Source organism: Macrobrachium nipponense, chromosome 26 (genome assembly GCF_015104395.2).
Source record: "Macrobrachium nipponense isolate FS-2020 chromosome 26, ASM1510439v2, whole genome shotgun sequence".
In the NCBI taxonomy this organism is placed as follows: Eukaryota; Metazoa; Arthropoda; class Malacostraca; order Decapoda; family Palaemonidae; genus Macrobrachium; species Macrobrachium nipponense.
In genome coordinates this window covers 45,407,728-45,426,383 of record NC_087215.1, presented here as the reverse complement: position 1 = coordinate 45,426,383, position 18,656 = coordinate 45,407,728, and the positions used below count along the sequence as shown (strand labels likewise).

The following is an 18,656-nucleotide window of genomic DNA, read 5'->3' as shown; positions in this document are numbered from 1 at the left end:
CATATTTATTTTAGTGAGGAACTCCAGTCTTTAGTAATTGACTATGAGGTTGGGCAAGTTAGTTCATGACAAATTCGTGTGTTAAAGTAGGAATTTATTTCTAGTAGTACATAGACTTGTAAGGGGGTCAGTTAAGACCTATTAATCACAAAACACTGACACACGATGACTTTAGAGAATTCCCAAGCTCACTCTCAGTGGCGACAACGAAAACAAGTTAGGATCTACAGCACCAGATGTTTGGTCTTCATACAAGCGACGAGGTCATGGATGGCTATATATACAGGGACGAGATATTGTCGATGGGTCACCTCAGGATAAATTCTGGGACAAATCAGGAATCTACAATACTTCTACGAGGTGGGTGCAGGAAGCCCTTGCGTTGAAGTCGCAGAATATTTCAAGTCGGCAATGAGGTGGCGGTTACGATTCCTTCATGAGAAGACGGCAAATCTACAATTTATCAGCGAGGGTGTTAGGATACACCTACAGGGGTCACAGACCCTTAATAATGACTCATGCAGAGTCGGTTCAGAATGGTTCATAGTGCTCCGCTGACAGATCTACAATTCATCGACAAAGGTGTTCATGTAACACTTACATGGGGATCATGAGGTGGTTAAAGTTCCGCCAACACTGGAGACAATACAGTTCCGCAACTAGAGGATGACGGAGAGGATGAATTTTTCTTCGCACAATGCTACACAGTTCCAGTGATCGCCGTTATGGTAGCAATAATGATGGTCTCAATGTGCGTTGCAGGAGCATTAAATTTGGATGTAGCCAATGAGGTAGGAGGACCCCAGCTGCAGAAGTGGCTCTAAATCATATGACAAGTTAGAAGACATTATAAACTACTTTCCAATGGTCGAGTCTAGTATGCGACAGGGGTGCATAATGGTGGTGACCAAGCCATGTAAAAGGCACAGGACAAAATTTGTAATAAGTGGAAATCAGGTCCATAACGAGTGATGTGAACAAGATTGGAATGTGAAAAAAACAGTGAAGGGTCAATTGTTTATAGAGGCTTACAAACATTGGAAACAGTCCAGATATGCTTACGCATCATAATATTATCGGCCGCAGTGGTGAGACTGCGAGTGTGCAAATGACCTGGATTAATTCAGAAGTACATGACTGTGACATCAGTGCGTTAAATAGGACATGTACACGGGAAATGGAAATGCACAGAATAGACTAGCGTGCGTACATTTGTGTGTTCAGTAGCGTGTGTATGTCCATACGTCTGTTAGAACAAATAAATGAGATATAATCTCTAGTATGGGAATTAATGGGGCAATTGGACGACAAACTGTCATAGTGGTCACAAGAGACTTTGGAGATCCAAGGAGGCACTAAGATCCATCGGAAAAGGTAAAGAACATTTAGAACAGTGACATTTATTTCAGAGGATTGAAAAGGGAAGTGTGGTGCAACACTTAATATAATTGATGAGCTTTAATATTTCATTGTCTGATAATTATAGTCTATTTCAGATGCATTCTGTTGTTGCTACTTAAAAATTAATTCTCTAGATGTTTATATGACGTGTATTGATAAAGACTCGGGTAGATGGCTGACAAGTGAGGATAAAGGGGATAATTATATACATGGTGCTTTTGTGGAAGAGTAATGGTGATTTAATTATTTTCTGTGGGATTTTCTTTAATTCATTTTATTCCATTCTTATGTTAGCTATTTGGGAAAATAAAGATTATACTTTTGTATATCAGGGGTTTGAATTCACCTAAGACTTACTGATTAATTTCAGCTAGCTACAGGGATGACAGGTGATGGGAACAAAACCAAGGTAGGTTTGGCTGTCAGTTCTCTCCTTTTAGTTAAATGGTGTCTTTTACCCCTTTATATTATGTATCAAGTTACTGATATCATATTACTACCCAATCGAATGTTATTAAATCTATGATCAGCCGCACATTGTCTAACTCTGTCCGTGCCAAGAATGTGCCAACGCTGGTTGTCCTGGACCCACCTTGCGATGGAGACACTTTTGTAATAAACCATCAGTACGGGAATAGTGCCTCTTACTTCCCTGCCCACAGAGTATCCTATACTAACGAGATGTATCTGAGCAACTGGATTCCTACTTTGGAGGCTTACTTTGAATAACGCTTACTGACTGAATAGTTAACTTGTAGATTAAGTACCTTAACTTAAGCATGTGCTCTTTCTCATAGAACAGCCTGTTTCTGTAAGGTTTAAATCTGTGTTAAGTATAACGGGGCACTAAAGTAAATGAAAATTAAGATGGTGGTATTGAAAGCCCTTAAAACCTTAATGATGTTTATCAGTAGTGATAGGAGAAAAATTCTGTAGCACCAAGGCTTAGTACATAAGAGAAGCCATGAAGGAGAAGAAATCACCTAAACAGACATAGTACTGGCATTGTACCAAGGTTAAACTGAAAAGACATACATGAAATCTATTAAATATCTATTTTTTAAAAATTTGCTTACCTTTCCTATGCTGTGTCGAGATCTCTTATTTTTGTAGAGAAATTCTGTTAGGTCTTCCATAAATATGGTGCAAGTTGCATTAATTTCTTTGGCCTCATCTATGAATCTCCCACAAGTTGTAAAATCTTCAGAATTCTCGAGCTTTAAATCTATGTCCTGTACTTGTCTTTCTTGGCGGACCAAAGCATCCAACTGCCTCTTCAAACTTTCATTTTCATGTGTAAGGTAAGCAATGTGCTTACTATTTGAATCCTCAATTTCTTTCAACACAGACAATATTTTATTTCTTAATTTCTCCTTTGAACATTTTAATTTATTTATCAGTTCTTCATTGTTCTTTATGGCTTTTGTAATTCGATCCATAGACTCCTTACAACGTTCAACATTTACTTGACTAATTTCTCTATTTTCTAATCGACAGTTTATCAGTAAATTCACATAAGGATTTATGTCTGCCGGCCGATGCCGTCCATGAATACTGGCTTCCAGCTCACTCACGTATTTAAGCAGTTCCAGCACAGTTAAATTTGTACCAAAGTCTTGTGCAGAGCTCTCCACAAAGGGGTGACGACAAAAAGGGCACAGTTTCCGGTCAGTTTTAATAAGTTGATCGATACACTGTACACAAACACAATGAGAACATGGCAAGTTCTTGGGACAATGTTGATCCTCATCAAAAACTTCATTGCAGATACCACATTCTTTTGATGTTCTTGAAGCCTGAGAAAGAGATTCAATTAATATAAATAAGAACATTTTGGGGACAGACATACATTTGCAATCATAAACTTCAACCTGAAATCTAAACTTATTTAGTGTTATAATAATACTTAGGTTGCTGTCTCGATAATCGATTTAATATTCTAATTTAAAATAACAAATTCTTAAAGTGATTTGTATTTATCTTAACTATACAAACCTGAGGTCTTTATAGTCAACCCTATATTCGCGTTCTCGAGATTTGTGGACTCACCTATTTGTGGATTTTCTTTGGACCACTTATACCCATTATTCGAGGGAACTTCGTCTATTCACGAGTTTTTTCGAAAATAAATATTCACTAATAAGTGTATTTTGGTGTTATTTTCATGCTAAATACATTTTTATAATGATTTATTAATTTTTGAATAGTAACTCTCTCTCTCTCTCTCTCTCTCTCTCTCTCTCTCTCTCTCTCTCTCTCTCTCTCTCACACACGAGATGTATGTTTTTGTATGATAAATAAATGATTTACTACTTTTCAAATATTAATATTAATGTAAACAGAAATATCAATTCATTAAAGAAATACTATAGTGAATTAGGAAGATTTTAGTTTATAAATAAGAAAATTATGCAAGAATGTAGGAAAATCCATTCTACCCCGCATCTTTCTTTTTAGATCCAGGTACTAAAGCTCAGGTCCAGAGCTGTCAAATATGCCAAGTAATGTTCCAGGAGGGGGAGCAAGTTGCCAACTAATTCATGTAATTTATGTATGTATAATATGTTTATTAATATTTTCAAATAATAACATCACTGTAATTACAACATTCATACGTGACAGTATTTTAAAGAAATACAATAATACAGTATTTTAAAGAAATACAATAATCTTTCAATATCACTCTTTTAAATAATGATAACTCTCTCTCCCTCTCTTGCCCCACAAGATACCTATGTCATAGTGGTAACTCTCTCTGTTTTGGCTGGAAGTGTTAGTGTATATATGTAATATTCAATTGCATGATAAAAAGAAATGTAGGACATTCCTTAGTATAAAGCATAATTCCTAATCAGGTCAGAGGTCGTCAAGGAAAGAATGGCCAAAACCACAGTCACAGGATGCGTGTGAAGGCTAGTTAAACATAACAACAAACATACGATCGTCAGCCTTCTGGCATGGGAACATACTTTGGCTCTCATGAGAACTTTAAAATGATGACTAGTGTTAACCTAAAAGGAGGTGTTCGTTTGTACACGTATCTTTTGTTAGGTTTGCTAACCTATTGCATTGTAAATCACTTTGTAAGAGATCACTTCTTCTTCTCCCTTTGACTGTCTTAGACATCAAGCTCTTCTCTGCAAACTATCTCACGATGTAACCATTTAGAGAATATATCTATTTTTTACTACTTCCGTGTTTCCACGACATCCTTCAACCAAACCAAGAAATATGAAGAAAGAGTTCAGAATATATCTTCCTCCCTGCAGAGAGAGAGAGAGAGAGAGAGAGAGAGAGAGAAACTGTGTATCTCTCTATGACCAACCGCTGTTCGCATCCATGGACCAGAAGTACACACCAAGGCCTGTGTACGACACTTAGGTGTGCCCAGGGCCTTACATAGTGGTGGCAGCTAGAAACCCTTTAGCATATAACGGAAACTTTCTATGATGTCAAAACGGAAGAATCTTCGTACAGCCACCCAAGACTTCATCGTACGACAGGCAGCGGCGTTGCAGTGCCATGAGAGATCAACGTATCCTACAACAACTTCATTGAACCTCCAAACTGTGTCAATGCAAAACCGAGGCAAAGGGCGGACATCACCGGATCATATGACGTCACATATCCACATCGGAGAATCACCATATAACTAAGCTAAGTAGACCTACTTTTTTCATTCGTTGTGTAGCCACAATTCATCAAGCCACTTCTCACAGGTCGACAGATCACTGTTCCTAAGTGAATTAGCAGACTGCTAATAATCTTACTTTCCATCTCTATCTCTTATCATTTTTGCTAAAAATTTTTGCAGAATTTTATCTTTGTCCTTTACTCCAACCCTTCTTTTTCAGAGGCACTACTGAAATATTTAACTATATCTTTTGTGCCTAACATTATTATTTTATATTGTGAAACCATACTAATTCTGTTCCTCATTATGTTTTATATAACATATGTGTTTAGTTAGTGGACTTGTCTGTTCGTATAGGTACTTTGATAGGGTTGCTAATAGGCGTAGTGATCGGAAGAAAACTAACTCTAAAATGGCTACAGCTGCTTCCTCGGGGGCATCTGCACCAGTTTCATCCAGTAATCCTGTTGTAACTTTAGTTAATGCAAGATCCGTTATTGTTCCTTTCCAAGGGTGTGTTAAAGGGTTTTTACCTCAGGGGGTTGAATCTTGGATCTCATCACTGGATGCTCATTTGAAAGCTGAATGTATATCATTGCCTTCCCTACAGCTTCAGGAAGCTAAAAGCTTCACTGAATTTGCAAAAGGGGTGTTTTCTTTCAAGAAGCAAAAACATGGGAGGAATTTAAAGTTAAACTACACTCAGTATATGGCAGTGAGGAAGCGTTGGATGAAGTGTTAGCTTAACGTAACATTTATAACATTGTCTCTATGACTCAGCTTAGTTGACCGGGCAGCACTCATTGCAGACCGTCTGAATGAACACATGGATCAATTTAATCAATCAAGTTGGGTTAGTGGTGATGAAATAGCTGTAAAGGATTTTGTCAGGCTTTTATATTTAACTTTCATATCAGCTGTGTTGCCAGAAGCCTTGATACGGTGTTTTGATGAAGAGCTAACGCCTGACAGTACAGAATTGGACATATACAAACAAGTTAAGAAACATATATCTAAATGTGCAGATTTAGACCCTCTCTTGTCCAAGCTTTTTCAAAGAATGAAAATAAACCACAGCAGGTAAACGTAGTTAGCAGTAACACGGTCGGGATAACTTGCTTTGACTGTAAGATAACAGGGCACATGATGAACAATTGCTGCACACGTTTTTGTTCCACTCACAATAGCACAAGTCATGCATACGCTCGTTGTAATGCAAGCAACCATTCGCAGAGTAACGCAAAAATACACAGCACATAGCAAATGATAATAAGAAGAAATGTCCAAACAACTACAGAAAATATCAGAAACAAGCAAATCGGTCTTCAGGGAACTCGGTTCCTAATCCATCTACCCAAAACAAAGTCAGTCAAATTTTCCAAGAGTCCAAAGCAAATCAAATACCACGTAAATAATTCCAGCAGGGAGTAGAATGATGTTGGGTCGTCCATATCATCATCTTTTGAATTAAATAATAAAATTAATCATCTAGAAGACTTATGTGAAACACAGAATTTTCCTACGAATCACATGACCACATCCAAAAAGTCGGTGCAGGATCCCGTAGATTTTCATAGAATTCATGCTATCATTAGTACTGGTGAATTACGCCCTACTTTGCATGCAGTTAATCTAGAATATCAACCTTTTACATTGTTTTTTTCTATTCCAGTAGTCCACGTAACATAATGGACTTACGGACTCATCACTTGTTGTTTTCAAACTTTCCTATTGAGAAGTCCGGAGTTCACCTATCGGGCATCAGTAATAATGAACTAAGTGTCGTAGGTGTAACTCAGGTTCAGTACAAGGTGGGTAAGCTCATGCTTACTGATGCCTTTATAGTTGTACAACGCATTGATATGTATCCAGTTGTAATTGTAGGATATCCATCTATGTGCATTCAAAACATTGTTCCAGCTCCTGCAAAGAATGGCGTGTTTATCAAAGGAAAATTCTACAAATCTTCCAACACATTAAAATCCATTTTAGACAAAAAGTAGACAGACAATAAACAGTAACATACATCGAAGAACCAATTACCTGTCTCATGAACGATGAAATTCTTGTAAACCCATACTGGCAACCTACACGCAATCTCTCGGACTGAATACACCCTCGTATCTCTCAGTGCGCATTTGGAAAACTTTGCCAGGATCGAAAATCTTAATCCTTCCAGACACTCTGAAAATTAACGTACTTTCCGTAACACAAGCATTGTACATACACTGTTGACTCTCAACACTGAAGGCTGTAACCACTTGAATACCGACTTAGTAATCAAACAAAATCAGCATATCTTAGATATCAAAGTGTAAAAATACCGCCTTCTTACCGTCACTGAAATTAACCCCGTTCAACCCACTGTCGACGAGTCCCTCTTACAATCAATCAAAAGTAAAATTGATGCAGATATCCGAGATATGGGGATGAGACAGAAATTTTTTTAACTTTTGTCTAAATATCATGATGGCTTTCCCACTAGCGAGGGATCTCTAGGAAAAACAGTTGTCATTGAACACCACATATGGTTAAAGGACAAGAATAAAGTTATCTATGTACCCTCGTACCGTCTCCCTATGAAATTTCCGAATGAAATCAATGAAGAAGTAGATAAAATGCTAGAAGAAGGGGTTATTAGGAAGTTGAACAGTCCTTACAACTTTCCTTTAATTGTTGTGCCCAAAAAGGATCGGACTTGGCGAATTTGCATAGATTTCCGTAGCTTAAATGAGGAAACAATTCCTGATCATTTTCCGGTGCCGTGTACCGATGATATCTTATCCCTGTTAGGACAGAATAATTACTTTACGTCGTTGGATTTACTCACAGGCTTTCACCAGATACCCTTAGATTAAGAAAGTGCACCTTACACTGCCTTCAGCACATCCAGAGGACACTATGAATTTTTGCGTATGCCTTTCGGCTTACATTGCGCCCCGATCACATTTACCAGAATGATTAATAGTATAGTATTTGGTGACTTGCCTATATGGATGATCTTGTAATTTTTTCTCATACCTTAGAAGAGCACTTGCATAAACTTGAACTAGTTCTACAGAGATTAAGACAACATAATTTAAGAGTAAAAATCTCCAAGAGAGAGTTTTTTGTCTGAACTAGTCTATTTAGGCTTCACAGTATCTCGTCAAGGTCTTAAGGTAGTCCACGATAAGGTGTCGGCTATCCGTAACTTTCCAGTATATTACAGGCGCTTCGTGCGCAACCACTCACTAATAGCAGCTCCTTTAACTGATCTTACGAAGAAAGGTGCAGATTTTATATGGTCTGAAACGCACCAACAGGCATTCGATACCTTGAAAGAGAAATTGTGCAGTTCACCTATCTTAAAATTTCCTGATTTCAGTAAGGAATTCTTTATTGCAACTAACATCTCAGATCATGGGGTAGGAGGGGTACTACTACAGCAATATGACAAACAGCTTTTCCCAATAGCTTTCTATTCACATAAACTGAAGCCCTCTGAAAGTAAATATGCAGTACTAGCTATAGTTAACTCATTAGTACATTTCATATTCATAATCTATGGTTATTCTGTTAAGGTCCTTACTGACCATAAGCCCCTCACCGACTTCTTCAAAGGCTTTAATCACAGTCCCAAAAGAACTTGGTGGTATATGATCATTCAGGATTTGGCGCGAAGATAGGATACTTACCTGGGAAAGCAAGTATCATTGCCGACGCTTTATCCCACAAACCCCGCGCCAACTTGCTCAGAGCCATTAGCTGAATTAGAAGATATCGAAACAGCCGTACCAACCGTTAATATGGCATCCGAACAAGAAAATTCATTAATCCAAACGACCGAAAACGTTGAAGACATGGGTTGGAGCGCTGAACTGGTACAGACTGAACAAGAGAAAGACCATCAGCTAAGTAAAATAATAGATGCTTTGAACGGAAATCCGTTGTAATTCTGCTGCGAATATTTAAAATATTCGCAGCAGAATTACAATCAAAAATAATATTGTGTAGATCCATGACGAGGAAATCCCAAACTACACCGCAGGCGACTAATGATCAGGTAGTAGTACTAATCTCTCTTATACCAACTGTCCTGAATTGGTTGTATTCCAAGCACCTACATGGTCACCCTGGGTTCTCTATCATGTCACAGAAAGCCAAATCACTATTCTACTGGTCTACGATGATTACACATATAAAGAAACATATAAACAATTGTCACACTTGCCACGAAAACAAGGGGCACATTAAGGCACCTGTCAGCCTTGGAGGCTACTCTGTGCCAAACAAACCTTTTGAACGAGTACACTCTTAGTGTTAATCAATGCCTTGACCAGATACACAGAATTAATACCTTTGAAAAACAAAACCACGATTGAATGCACAAGAAAGTTTTATGAATGTTATATTTGTACACACGGAATTCCACACATGATAATCTCCGACTCTGGTGGAGAATTCAATGATCACTTTCTTAACTCTTTGTGCGAATTCCTAAGCATAAAGAAAATCAATACCATGATTTATCACCCTGAATCGAACGGGTTAGTAGAACAGGTGAATAGGAAGGTGTTAAACATCGTACGAGTCACACTCGGGGGTATGGACCCCAATTGGGATATATCCATCCCCGCGGTCTTAAGCACTCTTAACCACAGCTATCACACTTCTATCAAAATGTCGCCAAGTAAAGCACTTTACGGCACACCAGCTAAGACCCCCTTCCACATTCTTACACCCACAACTAATTTAACCAATCCCTTAAAAGGATATCATGAATGCTAGTGTAAGCAGGTTCAATATACTTCGTAAGAATCTGAAGAAGCTCAAATAATCATGGAAAATAATCACGATAAAACTGCCAAACAAACAAAACCAACGATCCTCATGATTTTCCCTAGCTTTCTTTTAAACTCTTCCACACTGTGAGAGAGAGAGAGAGAGAGAGAGAGAGAGAGAAGAGAGAGAGAGAGAGAGAGAGAGAGAGACTCCTTACATTATCAAAAGATTGAAATGAAATTCTATGGGCAACATTCCTTCCCCTCCGTCAATACATATCAAACTGTCATTTACTCCTTTCCTGAACGGGATAAAAATACTGGAATCGCTATTTCATATATTGATCTTATTGATATTTGAAAACTAGTTATTAGGTAAATCATTTATTTATCATACTACAAAACAAACAAACATATGTAAGAGAGAGAGAGAGAAATTGTTATTATTTAATGTTCGTATTTTATCTCATAAATTGAATATTATTTGAAAATTAGTACTGTAAATTATCATTTTAATCATAAAATGTATTATTACCCTTAAAAAAATATACATGTAAGGGCCTGGACACATCTGTGTCATACACAGGCCTTGGTATGTACTTCTGGTCTGTGGATGCGAACAGCGGTTGGTCATAGAGAGGTACGCAGAGTCCCTCTCTCTCTCTATTCCCTTTCTATCTCTCTCTCTCTCTCTGCAGGGAGGAAGATATATTCTGAACTCTTTCTTCATATTTCTTGGTTTGGTTGAAGGATGTCGTGGAAACATGGAAGTAGTCAAAAATAGATATATTCTCTAAATGGTTACATCGTGAGATAGTTTGCAGAGAAGAGCTTGATGTCTAAGACAGTCAAAGGGAGAAGAAGAAGTGATCTCTTACAAAGTGATTTACAATGCAATAGGTTAGCAAACCTAATAAAAGATACGTGTGTATGAACAAACACCTCTTTTTAGGTTAACACTAGTCATCATTTCAAAGTTCTCATGAGAGCCAAAGTAGGTTCCCATGCCAGAAGGCTGACGTTCGTATGTTTGTTGTTATGTTTAACTAGCCTTCACACGCATCCTGTGACTGTGGTTTTGGCCATTCCTTCCTTGACGACCTCTGACCTGATTAAGAGTTGTGCTTTATATTAAGGAATGTCCCACATTTCTTTTTATCATGTAAATGAATATTACATATGCTCGGTCACGATAATAAAATAAAGTATATAAGGTCAGTCAGGTCGGGAAATGCTTTGCACAGGATGTGTGCGAGTGCTCTTTCAAAGATAAGATCATTGAAAATAATGATTCTTCATAGAGTAAATAATTGACTAATGCAATCAATAAACATAATAAAGCATGGTTGTAAGGAAAGTATTAATGATACATATGCTAAGAAAAAAAATTGTAGGGATTTATAGGTAAAAATCCTACTTGAGTGGATTTAAATCCAAAAGGTTATACATATATATGCTATATTGATATACTTATATAAATGCAAGTCATGAAGGTAAATACTCCACAAACATACTAATGCATTTCTGGTGGTTACATGAAACACAAAGATTATATGTATTAATATAAGGTTATAAGAACAAAAATTAATGGTACCTCGTGAGAGATAAAATATAAGGCCTATATATGTATTGTTTAAAATAAATGTGATTAAAGATTTGTGTACACTTTTATATATATTTGACATGTAAGTGGGATATGGAGCTACTGATAGGATTCCCATGCATCAGAAGGATCAAAAGGGATATTAATCATGACTCTATAATGTTCTACGCTAACTGAGATTAGGCTATGATAGAACTCAATTTTATGCGCTTCTAACAAAGGAGTGTAACCAAGTTTGTCACGCACATTCTCTAAAGTTAATGTTAAGTCTTTAATAGGTAACAAGTGCGGCGACAGGACTCCTTTAGTTGCGAGGGTTATGGCTTCAACATAATCTTTGGATTTTCGATGAAATGAGAAATCTTAGTATGTATATGATCCATCTTCGTATTGTAATATGCTAAAGTTGCAAGCAAAGATTGCACATCCTGGATATGATTTATGTTACTGGAATGTTCATTCACTAACATCATAAGCTCATTAATTGATTCTAATTGTTTACGACGTTCAGAGAAAATTAATTCATGTTCGTGCTGTAAAAATTCAATTCTCTTATTCTGATCGTTAATTTTAAGACGATTAGAAACACCTAGACCTAAGCTTGCTACGGAGCCGAATAGATTAAGTGCGGCAAATATAAAGGGGTTACACCTTTCTACACTGGTGCGGGGAACAGTCCACATAAGAAGGTCGCGTGCTAAGCATTCTGTTTCGGCCGTCTTATTTTGCAAATCAAAAGACATTAACTCAGCGATACCCAAGGTCTGAGCAAGCGGATGTTCGTCGCTTGAGGGAAAGTAATTTCTGTCAGTTGATTCAGTGACTCAGCAAATCGAGATAAGTCGGATTTCAAATTGATAGCATCGTTTTCTGGCAAGAAAGTCACTTGCATATCAACTTCCGGAATTTTGTTACTTGACGTAAGGAAGAGATCTTCGGTTCTTTCAATGACTGAGCCATGACTAAACTGAATTCCCTTTGATTTGGAACCAGTCCCACACGAGAAAAATGCCTGAAAAATCAGTACCAGTACAAACAAGATAAGCTGCATGTTGGAAACCAGCAAATAGCCAATTATATGTAATTACTCATGCTTAAAATTAACCATCATGTGGGAATAAAATGGTATACAGATAAAAATGTGTTATAATAAGTTTTGTATATACATGATTATTATGTATCTCTTAGATAATAGTTCAAGTTATGTATATTTTTGTTTGAACTATTAAAATAAGTAGTTATAAGCATTTAGTGTAAGGTATGTACTCAGTTCACCCCTTCTCTCTCTCTCTCTCTCTCTCAATGATGACAGCTATTGGCTGGAAGGAGCCAATTACATGGTAGGTTACCAGCTTTAATTGATGCTGATTGGCTTGAAATAGGCAGTTACATATGAGCATTTTTAGAGGGGAAGGTTCCAATATAGTAACGTGGATTTTGGGTAATCCTGGAGGGTTGTGGTCCCTAACCCCAACGAAATACAGGGGTCCACTGTATCTCATGTGAAGGGTCCCAAGCTGACACAAGGGTGAACACTCGTGTGACCATCTGGGGAGTGGTCAAGAGCCCGAAACAAAGTTCCCTAAACTAGAAAACCATCTCCACGAGAACAAATGAGTTAGTTCAGGAAAGAGAGATCAATAACTATCCTGCCAACCCTAGGGCCCCCTTTTCTTTTTCATTAGCTGTAAAAGCCTGGGACCAATCTGTCACGACTTCTACAGTGCATTTTCTCAGCATCCCTGCAATCTCCTCCCAGAGGGCAAGATCCTTTGGCAAGCTGAGTACATAAGACTGGAACTGGACCGAAGTGTCAGTGAGGGGTGGTCGAAACTCAGAGGGAAGTAAATAGCCCTTCTGAAGGACATCTACTATCCATGTCTCGGCTCTGTCACTGCCATGTTGCCCAATGGCTCGACAGGCATCCCCCCCACTAATGGCAGCTTGTGGAAGGGAACACCAACCCTAGTGTTTTCCTCCTTTCTTCTTTCCCTTGCATCCCTTCCCTTTATTGGGCTGGAAAGGAGGTGGATAGGGGGGTGCCTGTGCAAACTGTTTGGACAGGGCACAGATCAGGCTGTAGGGACACACAAAGACAAGGAGGAATTCATCACTACTTGGTGGACAAGCCGGTCATTATTCTCGATATGACGTTTGTTCACAGCAGCGCCTACCTCTTCTGAAGAGCCAGAGCCGAGTCTGGGCCAACATGCTTGGTGATTCAAGTGAGGACCAGAGGCTGCAACCTTGGACTGTGAGAGACCACAGGTCCAATCAGGAGACGTACTGGAAGGCTTCCATGGGGGTGGCTTCCAGGCTCACTGCTTCCTGTTGCATGAAGACTACGTCTTCTGGCCCAAGATGTTGCAGCTAGAGACCCGGAGCTAAGTGAACCAAGTCTGGGTCTACCTGTTTTGTGTGGCAACAGCTCCGTCGAGGGGCATAGTACTTTTTCTGGTGAGACAGAGATGGGGGGGAGTAGCTTGGTCAAAGACAAGACTGTTTACTTGATCCAAAACTCCCTCGGCAAACAAGGAGCAAGGCAAGCCTACAGAAGCTCTGCCCTCCTTCTTAAGTCCCCAAGTCCCCAGTAGACTTGAGATCCGAAGGGCAGTCAACAGATGCAGTCAAGGTGCCTTCCCTGAGATCGCTGTGTCAAAAAATCAACACAAATAATCTCTGAAAGGGTCCTCTGTATCTCAAAAGAATCTGCATCTTGGAGCAGAGGACTCTCGAGTACTACCAATCCACAGTCCTCCCTTAATACTCTCCCTGGAGGTGAGAGAACCTCACCAGAAACCCCAGCTCCTTGCTTGACCACTTGGGTATATGATCAGGTAGGTCCAAAAACCTTGCCCAGCTTATAAACCCTAAAGGTAGGACTGTGGTGGAATGCAACATCCCACTCATACACCCTTCTTGTGACTTGCGCTTCGCAGAATATCCCCAGGAAGTTGACAGTCCCAACAGGAGAGGAAGGCCAAGAGCAATTGCCAACCCATGGTGGCATTAGCACGAGTCTAAGAGAGCCCCTCTTTTCAAGTGAATGTGGAAAGAGCTGTCTCCAAGAGAGGGCAGAGGCTCACGCAAACATATGCAAAAGCTCTCAACAGATGAGTGAGCCTGTCTGCGTGAACGTGAGCCAACCCAGCGAGAACGGTCACATACTCTCAGGCGTTCCCATGATGTACATTGTACTCCAAACGTCTTCTAGGCCGAAACCTCATGTAGAGAAGAGACTGTAAGGGGGACCTCGTCATGGCAACTCCAGGTGAGCAGACCATCGAGTTGGCAGCACCTTCATGGAACCCAGGCCACACACTTGAGTTAGTAGTAGCATGCTTGGATCCCACCTTCTCTTGCGTGACTCTACTAGAATGCAAAGATAACTCCACATTACTGGTTGAGGTGACACAGAATTTCTCAGGAACCTGAGCAACTTGAGTCATGCTCACCTCCTTTGAGGTCCCCATACTTGAATATTCTGCGGTATGCAAAGGTTCCATGGACGTTCCCTCTGAGTGTCCAAAGAGACTCGAGTAGAGATAGGCACAGACTACGTTTGGAAGCAGAGCCCCAAGCACAAGTGCTGGGTGCTCAGACCTCATCTGCAGCTCCCGAGTCAACAGGTCTCAGAGAGACCCGTGAGAGATCCCTGTGTCTCTCTCAGGGAGAGAGAGACCCCTTCGGAAGACCCAGTGTGGGACTTTTCCAGGCAGGAGAAGCTACCTCCTTCTTTCTCCACTTGTGGGCTTTGGAAGAGGGAGGGGAGGAGGCGACAGCAGGCAAAGACGATGACGAGGACACCTTCTTACTTCTCTTTTTGGACTCCTTCGACTTCTTGGTATCATTTTATTTATGGACATTAATAATGTAGCGTATTTTAACTTAGTTCACTATGTTAAGGAAGTGTTTTGTAGTATTTCTGTATAATATTATCTGTCGCAAATGCCTAGTTCTTATAAAAATCAAGAAAAACGTTAGCGAGTTCACCTGAAAAAGTTTCAAGTCCAATGTTATTCTTTTCATGGGCACAGGCAGCTCTGTAAATCTCATTCTACTAGGTAGAAGCTTCGTAAATCTCATTCTAGTAGGTGGTAAATTTATCTTCTCAATGCGTACGCATAGAACCAATCTGTTTTGGTTGTTGGCTCCACCTTTCAACTTCTGTTATTGGAAGTAATTTTATGACGTCTTAATATTTGCCTTCTACACCAATCATCAGTATCCTGAGTTTGTTCATTTGTTTATTTGTTATTGACAACCACTCAAATCGCCTGTTTCATCTCTTGTTGCTTAACTCTTATTGATTTCAGCCAATAACAAACGTTTTTGGAATTACGTAATACTTTTGACGTTTTGCCATTCGAAGACAGGTGCTTCAGGCCACTGTTTCGACAATTAGCCAATCTACAACTGCCATCTACAAACATACCTGATTCTCTCCAAAATACTATGGTTTGGTTGGTCCTCGTTAAAGAGATGATGACGTCAATTGTCACACTTAATGTAACTGGCTGTCAATTTATGATGTTTTCATTGTTAACCGATCAGAAAACAATACGGTTCCAACAGACCAAGGATTTTCTTTTCCGCCATCAGTTTAAAGGTATGGATAGTGAAATTCAGTTGTGTGACTCTTGTGAGCTCGATTATTTTTTGGTAATAGGCAAATATCGTGGTGGTGCATATCCCGAACATGCAAAATATGCATATGATTTTTTCCGTCAATATTCTGTGTTACCTTTGAGTGTTCAGTGTCCTAAGTGTCAGAAACCATTACTTTTTAGGGAAGATAAGCATATTTGGTATTGTAGTTCTACTGTGGTGATTGCTAAAACAAAGAAACGCCGGCGATGTGGGTATCAAGTTTCAGATTATAAAGGTACCTTTTTAGATGGTACTACTAATATGTACTACATAGTACCTGTAAATAGTGTATTAGTGTACATGGTATACAAAAAAATACTGTACGTACATACGTACGTATGTAGTAAAATGTGGAACCTTACCTTTCGAGTCAGGCAATCTCCGAAAGTGCGATAGAGGAGGAGGACAAATGGCAGAAAACTTGTACGTACACTTAACTTTACGATACACATTAAAAACTGACAGGAAACATTAACACTAAACTTTACAAAACACATTAACAAATGGCACAAAACCTTAACACTTAACTTTACAAAAACTTAATTAAATCTTTTTTTTTTTTTTTTTTTTTTTACAAAACTTCTATTTCTTCACCACTTTAAACTTTCTGTTTTTTCGTAGTATCACTTGGATCTTCCTGTTTGCTTACTCCTACTAAAGGCCTCTTTCAAAAATAACTATCCAAGGAAGATTGCTTCTGCCTGCTTTTGACAATGTTCCTGAAATGACTCAGGCAAACGTTTTTGAGATTTATATATTACATATATATATAAACTATATACATATATATGTATATATATATACAGTGGTACCTCAGGATATGAAATTAGTCCATTCCGAGGCGGCCTTTGTAACCTGAGCTTTTCGTATCTTGAACCGCATTTTACATGTAAATTGCCTAATTCGTTCCAAGCCCTACAAAAACACCCCAGTAAATTTTATAATAAAGCTAAATTGACCAATAAACAATGAAATATAACAATTTGGACCATTCAATACCTAACTTAATATGTACTACTAATATGTACAAAATAGTACCTGTAAATAAAGTGTATTAGTGTACATGGTATACAAGAAATACTGTGCGTACATATGTACGCATGTAGTAAAATGTGGAACCTTACCTTTCGGTGAGTTTATCTCCAAAAGTGGCGACAGAGGAGGAGGACAAACGGCAGAAAACTTGTACGTACTCTTAACTTTACAAAACACATTAAAAAATGACAGGAAACATTAACACTAAACTTTACAAAACACATTAACAAATGGCAAAAAACTTCAACACTTAACTACAAAAAACATAAAATTAAATCTTTTTTTTTTTTTTTTTTTTTTTTTTTTTTTTTTTTACAAAATTTCAATTTCTTCATCACTTTCAACTTTCTGTTTTTGTGTAGTATCACTTGGATCTTCCTGTTTGCTTACTCCTACTAATGGCCTCTTTCAAAAATAACTATCCAAGGAAGATTGCTTTTGCCTGCTTTTGACAATGCTTCTGAAACGATTCGGGCAAACGTCATCGAACTGTACAAGCATACGACCTGTGTAAGCCTTTTCAGGGTGTCTCTTTTCTACAAATGATTGCACTTTATGAAAAGCAGCTAGAGCATCCTTAATTTCTGCCGTTGTCATAGGGTCGTCCTCTTCCTCATCGCCGCATAACGAACGACGGTATGTTGCATGGCCTCCAACTCCTGCAGGTCATCTGTCGTAAGCTCCTCTTGGTGCTCCTCAAGAAGGTTATTGATGTTGTCCTCGTCGATGACCAGCCAAGATCTGGTTGCGAAACAGTTTCAGGATCGTCAACTGTTCCTGAATCTGCACCAGCTTCGCCCACGTCGAATCCCTCGAAGTCTCAGGCGGATATGGCATCAGGCCAGATTTTCCTCCACGAAGAATTCAAGGTTCGCCTCGAAACCTCCTGCCAAGCTTGACCAATGAGTCGGATGCATATTACGATATCGAAATGCTCCTTCCAAAATTCACCCAAGGTGAGGTTTGTGGTATCAGTGATGTCGAAACATCTCTTGAAAAGATGTTTCGTATACAGCTTCTTGAAGTTCGATATCACTTGCTGGTCCATGGGCTGGAGGAAAGGAGTGGTGTTAGGCAGAAGATAAAGAACCTTGATGAAAGAATACTCCACTAGGATATCTTCCTTGATGTCAGGAGGGTGAGCAGGGGCATTGTCCAACAACAGCAGAAATTTAAGAGGGAGGCGCTTCTCTTCCAAGAATTTCTTCACTGTCGGGCCCAAACACAGATTTACCCACTTGGTGAACAAAAGTCTCGTTACCCAGGCATTCGCATTAGCCCTCCGCATCACTGGAAGCTTCTCCTTTAGCACTTTGTGGGCCTTGAAGGCTCGAGGAGTCTCCGAATGATACACAAGTAGGGGCTTCACCTTGCAATCCCCACTGGCGTTCGAACAAAGTGCAAGCGTAAGCCTGTCTTTCACAGCCTTATGCCCGGGTAGCTTCTTCTCTTCCTCTGTGATGTACGTCCGACAAGGCATCCAAAAAAGCCAGTCTCATCACAGTTGAAGACTTGCTGAGAACTGTAGCCTTCCTTGATCGTCATCCCGTCAAACGTCTTAATAAAGGCT

General features: G+C 39.2%; 1 protein-coding gene across 6 annotated transcripts in view; it reads right to left on the bottom strand.

Moving 5' to 3' along the window:
• Window positions 1–18,656, bottom strand: part of LOC135200245 (E3 ubiquitin-protein ligase trim-21-like) — a 123,586-nt gene that overhangs the window by 83,795 nt on the left and 21,135 nt on the right. For all 6 annotated transcript variants that reach the window (XM_064228705.1, XM_064228703.1, XM_064228707.1 and 3 more), the window contains one exon: window positions 2,478–3,197. In XM_064228705.1, the coding sequence (XP_064084775.1) occupies window positions 2,478–3,197 (720 nt within the window). The remainder of the gene's footprint in view (window positions 1–2,477; window positions 3,198–18,656) is intronic.